The following is a 6,000-nucleotide window of genomic DNA, read 5'->3' as shown; positions in this document are numbered from 1 at the left end:
TTCAGCCCCTAAGTTTTGAATCAACCATCATTAAGAACTGTTACCATTAACATGTTTTCTCAGAGCCTCAACAAAAATGACCTCCAAGTAGCTGGTATATGTGGCACCAGGAGGATATTGGGGTGGATGTGGCCTAGAAGCTACATAGGATGGGTCCAAACTTCCCTTTGGTTCTGACCCTAGCAGTCTGTAATTTGACAGGATGATAAGATGTGTTTGTGTTCATGTGTGTGTGTATGTGTGTGTGTGTGTGTGTGTGTGTGTGACAATCCCAGGTATCAATGTTAGACTGTTCCTTTTAATTCCATACAGGGGGTTTAGAGGGGAGAAAGGGAGGGGGTAAGGGCTCCCTATTTATAAATCAAATTGAGAGAGAAAGACAATATGACACATCAGCTCATGTCAAAGAAACTGTTCTTCCCACCCACTACAGCAGCGATTATCTACCTGGGCTTCATTTTAAAAAATATATATTATTTTGGCAAAACTTCACAGAATGGTTCTGTTTCCAGAGAATTGCCTTCCAGGGCCTGAGAGTAAAGGTGGAGGAGAGGAGGGAAAGAGCTCCCTGACCTCTCTGCCCCTCCACCCAGTGGTGGAAAACAGTGACCTGAGCCAGAAGTATGCCTGGGCTGGTTTGGCTTTTCAGTCTCTGCTCTGAAAGGATATGAGACTCAGAAAGGTTCACTCATAAGTGATTGTGAACAATTTACAGATTAAGTGAAGGAGAGGAAGAGGTGGAGAAAGAAAACAGTGTGCAAGGTGAGTAGTGTTATGGCTGTGAAATATCATTCTGCTCTTTCTAAGCCAGTGTAAGTTAACTATTAAGTAGCTTTCAGTCTCCCCTTACCCCCAATTTTTTCTATTCCTTTTTCCCTCCTTCCCTCACCCCATCTCCCAACTCTCCCAAAATAGGTGGATGTGGGTTGGGGTACAAGCAACTTGTTCTGTGCCCCACATCACTTTCAAGACTCTACTAATTCACTTATGGGTTTTAATCTGTCTCAATGAAAAGTGTTTCCTCACTAGAAGTTCCATATGCTGACAAAAATCAGTTTCTTCCACAAACCATATGATCTAACTATCCCCCTGACAAAATTATGATTATTGTAGTCACAGACTTTTAAATGTGCACCAGATTTATTTCATAAACTCTGTTTGTGTCTCAGAGATCTCTGCCTAGCTCCATTTCTGTCACACACACACACACACACACACACACACACACACACACACACACACACACAACATACAGAGTCAATAGACTATTGACATGACCATAAGAGCAACAGAGCCTTCAGTCCCTTCCTACAACAGTGTCAGGGCAAATGCTTTTTTCCCCATTTAAGCTGAGAAATACCAGGTCCTGGCTGCTGCTGTGACCGCAGGAGACACTGCAGGTCCCAGCTGCCTGGTGTGGGGGATGAATCCAGGAACAATGAGAAATTATCTGTTAATTCTCTGCTCTCTGTGGCTCCTGCCGCCTGCTCTGCTCCAAAAAGGCTCCTTAGCCTTCTGTTTAGATGCAAATTCCCTGACTAGTTGTAAGCAAAATATTGATTTTCCTGCATCACAGGCCTTGGCTGTTGGTGCGGTCCTGTGTTGTTTCACTCTCTGGAAAAGCAAAACAAGAGCTTTGTTCTCCCAATTTTCCCTGTAACTGGGGAGGGGGAGGAGAAATCTGAGAACAGTGGCATTGCTATAAACATGAGGTAAACTCTTCTCCATTAATATTTTACATAAATACATAAATATAAACACTCCATTCCTGAAGAAACAAATGAGCAGTTTGTGGGAATGGGGGGAAGGTAGAGAATGAATCCCTCTCTCTAGAGCGCTAGGGTCTGGAAGTGGAGGAGGTCAAAATAGGCTCTCTAAACGTCTTGGTTGGGCCTTAGGAACACCTAGTGACATGGGTCACACACCTGAACACACACACACACACACACACACACACACACACACACACACAGAGCCTTGCTGGACTTTAAACAGTAAAATCCCACCAGACCTCCCCTCCAGGAAGGAGGACTCAATTTCGGGGTGCCTTAAGAGTTGACAGTCTTTCCGCAGGACGACCACCTCCCTCTAGTGTCTCAGTTTCCTCCGCATCCTTCCTCATCCTCCGATATATATCCCGCATCACCTCAACTTAAGGACCAAGACAAACGTGTGCTCCCTTCCCAGCCATCACGTACCTAGCTAGTCAGATCACACTGTGAACTCAGCTCCATGCTGTGGAGAGAGACAGAGACAGACAGAGACAAAGAGACAGAGAGACAATACACAGAGACAGACAGCGCGCACACGCGCGCACACAGGCACACACACAGAGAAGAGAGACGATCAGCACCCTGGACAGAGGCGGGGCTCCAAAGAGCTGGCCAGAGTCGGATGGAGTCTTCCTTGTAGCCCAACTATTTTTCCCTGCGATGGGACCACATGCCGGTCTGGGAAATAGGGGGCTCTGATGGGGATGGGAGGAGGGACAGAGGCGGATCTACACTTCAGAAGGGTCTGTCTGGGGTGGGGGTGGGGGATGAAGGGGCTCACAGATGGCGCGTGCTTTCGTTAGGGCCAAAAGCCCTCCCGGAACGTGAGTCAGCGCCCCAGCCACTTCCAATTAGTGTGTTAATTAGAAGTAAAGACCCTCCTCCCCCACCCAGCCCGGGAACAAGCCTACCCAAGGCTTCCGGATGCTAGCGCCAAAGAATGACTTTCAACCGCTAGGAATGGGAGTGGAGACCATGGCTAGACTGTTGGGTGCAAGCCCTCGCTTCTGTTCCGAGCAAATGGGTCGTGCTCTACTGAAGAAAATTCCCACCACACCTCACCGAAGCCCCTGTCTCTGGACCAAGTGGCTCCTCCCCTGCCCAGACCTCCAGGCAGCCGCAGAGTGCATCTCTCCAGAACTGAGAGATCTTGTTTCCAGAAAGAGGGGAGAGGGAGGGAGGGAGGGAGGTGGGAAACGTCCTCGACCCAGTCAGATGGACTTCCTCTCACACTTCCCACTGGAGAGGAATTCTTCCTTTTGTCTAACCTCGGGCCCGACTGGTCCAATTTGGGTCCATTTCAGTCCTTCTGGTGAAGCTTCCCAAAGATATTCGGGGAAAGATGTGCTATTCGAGGTTGAGGAAGGGGGACAGACTCGAAAAAGGACGACCCGGCGCAGTGTCGTCTCGTCTCGTCTCTCCCCCCCCCTCCCCATTTCTCCTGAAACTTTTCCCTCCCGTTGCCATGGAGAGAGACAGCCGATGCCTTCTGTCGCCATGGCAACTCGTGGGTGACGCGACCAGCGGATTGCGGGGCTCTAAAAGCCCCTGAACCCCATCCCTCCCCTTGCGCTACAGCTTTGGGGTTAGAATCGACTTGCCTGTTATTAAAATCAAACCTTGCAAGTTTAACCAACTTCCCTCGCCCCACGTCTGAAGCCCCTCCCTCAATCCTGCCCTCTCGGGCCCTAGGCTCGGTGGGTACCTCTCTGGGGAAAGACACGTCCTTAGGATCCTAGTGGTCCCGCTCTCAATCGCCCTTCGCTTTTTCTTTCTCAGCCCCTTTGGCACCGGGGCCCCCTCTCTCCAGCCCCACTCCCCAACGGCACAGTCCTAGGACCGCATCTGAGCACACACGAATTCTCTGTGGTGTCGGTGTCTCCCTAGAGGGGCGGAGACCCCGTAGAGAAGTGGTTAAAAGCCGAGCCTGGGAATCCCAGTGCGGTGACTCGCCCGGGGCGGTTGGGGGGGAGGGTCTTCTGGCGGACCCGCCCTGTCCCGCCCCAGTCCGACGGCAGCTGGGGACCCGGAGCGGCTGCAGGGAGCTGGGCGGGACGGGACTGAGCCACAGGGCACTTAGCTGGGAAGGGGGGAGGGTCTGGGGCATGAGCAGGGTGGGGGGGTCCGAGGAGGCGAGGTGCCAGGCGGCCTTGGGGATCCTGGCCTCGCTATGCCAGGGGCAGCCGCCCCCCCAGGGGCTGGACTTGGAGACTTGTCGGAGTTTCGAGCTGCAGCCCCCGGAGCGGAGTCCGAGCTCTGCCGATACAGGTAACTGGGCGACCCCGCGCCCTCCCCAACTTTCCCCGCCGCAAGCCCTCTTCCTGAGCCGGAGCCTCTCTCTCTGACCCCCTTTCCGGCGTAGCTTAGATCGGAGGGGAAGGAGTAAGCCCTTCTTCTCCACCGTTCCCTTAGTGTCGTGCTCTGGATTCGGATCTTGCCAGGGTCAGGAAAGGGGGGTGCTGGGGAGTGGAACCGGAGGGGGATCTGTCTGCTTTCCCTCCGTGTGGAGCCAGGCTCTTGCGTTTAGTTTGGGGGAGGGGGCTTTGCAACTCTTGGGGAACAGCGTTCCCTTTGTACCTCAGTTTCCTCCCTCTGTAGGATGGGGAGAGCCTCTTCCCCCCAAGAGAAGGCAAAACAGGGGACTGTCAGAGGAAGACATGACAGACCTCCCCGGCTGCGGAGAGGTTTGGGTCTCTGGGGCTCTCTCCCCCCCGGGGGGGTGCGACGAGCGCCCCCTCCCCTTTTGCACCCCTCCCCCCAGATGGTTGCCAGAAACTTGCGTCGCCTCTCCGCCCGGATCCCGGCTGGCCGTGCCAGTGCCTCTCTCTGCTCTGGCTGTGTCTCCGTCCCGGCGGGGGGAGGGGGCGGGGAAGAGGAGGGGGAGGGGGCCTCCGAGTCCCCGTCCCACCCCCTACCACCGCCGCCACCTCTATAACTCGCTCGCGCTCTCTCCGTGACTCACTCGGACTCGGGGCCGGTGCGGGAACTGAGCCGCTCCTCTCTGACTTTCCGAACCGGCGCCTTAGTTCCAGGAGCCCCCAGGACCCGACAGCCGGAGCCGGCTCCAGAGAGGCTGCGGAGCCCCAGCGGGAACCCGAGCCGGGTGAGTCCCGAGCCCGGAGCCCGGAGCCCCTCGGCTGGGGCCCGGCGCGCGGCCGCGGCGGCTCCGCCACAGCAGGCTGCTGGCGGGCCAGACACCAGAGGGGACTCGGTGCTCCCGGAGGTGGGGGGCTACTGGGGCTAAGGGGGGGCGTTGACCTGGGCTTCTGAGGACCCGCTGAGCTGCCTGCAGTCATGCACCCCCCCCCCGCCTCCCCATCTCGCAGCCCTGGGGCTGCAGATGTTGATCCTTTGTCCAGATGCCAACATCTGGAGGGGAGGCAGAACAGCACGGTCTGAGACTGAGGTGGTGAGGATGGGGGGGGGGGGGCTGGGAGGGGGCGAAGAGATTCGAGGTCGGCCCCCACCTGCTACTCTCCGTGGGGAGCTGGGGGTGCTGGGAAATTCTACAGAGATGAAAAGGAGACTGGGGTCTATCTCAGCTCCCTGGCCCCCACCTCCTTCTAAATCCCTGGAAGGATGGGGGTCATTACAGAGCAATGGGGGGGAAATCTCGCAAGGCCTCACCAGCGTGTCTTTCTCCACGGTTCTGGTAGGTGGGGGCAAGCCAGGGAGTAGGGCAGGGGTCAGATAGAGACGCTGGAATTTCATGCCCAAGCTCCCCCTCCCCATCCCCCATCCTTGGAAAGCTAAGAAACCCTAGTCTCATCCTCCGTAGCAAAAGGTGACGGTGCCAGCCAGCACTGGGAGCCCGGCCTTTCGGTTCTGGCCCACTCCTCCGGGTCAAGGGTGCGAAAGCCAAGAAGACCCGGGGGCTGAGAGCCGGGATCACTCACTGGCTACTGGAAGGGGGGGCTGCGTCTAAGATTTGGGTCAGCTCAAGCTTGGTTCAGCCCCGATGGGTGGAAGGGGGCGCTGTTCGCCAGATCGCCTGAATCTTTAATTAATGGGTTGATACTGCTGCAGAAGGAACTGAAGTTAGACATTAGAAAGAACTAAGACAATTCAGTAAAGCTGAATAGGCACGTGAGACAATGCTATATGGATAATGGTGATTATTGCGTCTAGGATCGTGAATGTAAAGCTGTAAGAGACCTTGGAAGGCATCTGGCCCAAGTCTCTTAATTGCAAATGAGGAAACTGAGTCCCAGAGAAATAAATGATTTGC

At 55.0% G+C, this 6,000-nt stretch overlaps 1 protein-coding gene across 1 annotated transcript in view; it reads left to right on the top strand.

The window, feature by feature from the left end:
* The first annotated feature begins 3,877 nt into the window (after positions 1-3,877).
* Positions 3,878-6,000, top strand: part of SYT6 (synaptotagmin 6) — a 67,048-nt gene continuing 64,925 nt past the window's right edge. The window contains exon 1 of the mRNA XM_074190331.1: positions 3,878-4,040. Coding sequence (XP_074046432.1) covers positions 3,878-4,040 — 163 coding nt within the window. The remainder of the gene's footprint in view (positions 4,041-6,000) is intronic.

The sequence above is a fragment of the Macrotis lagotis genome, chromosome 5 (assembly GCF_037893015.1).
Source record: "Macrotis lagotis isolate mMagLag1 chromosome 5, bilby.v1.9.chrom.fasta, whole genome shotgun sequence".
NCBI classification, from domain to species: Eukaryota; Metazoa; Chordata; class Mammalia; order Peramelemorphia; family Peramelidae; genus Macrotis; species Macrotis lagotis.
The sequence above is the reverse complement of the archived record's forward strand: the minus strand, read 5'-3'. Positions and strand labels throughout refer to the sequence as shown.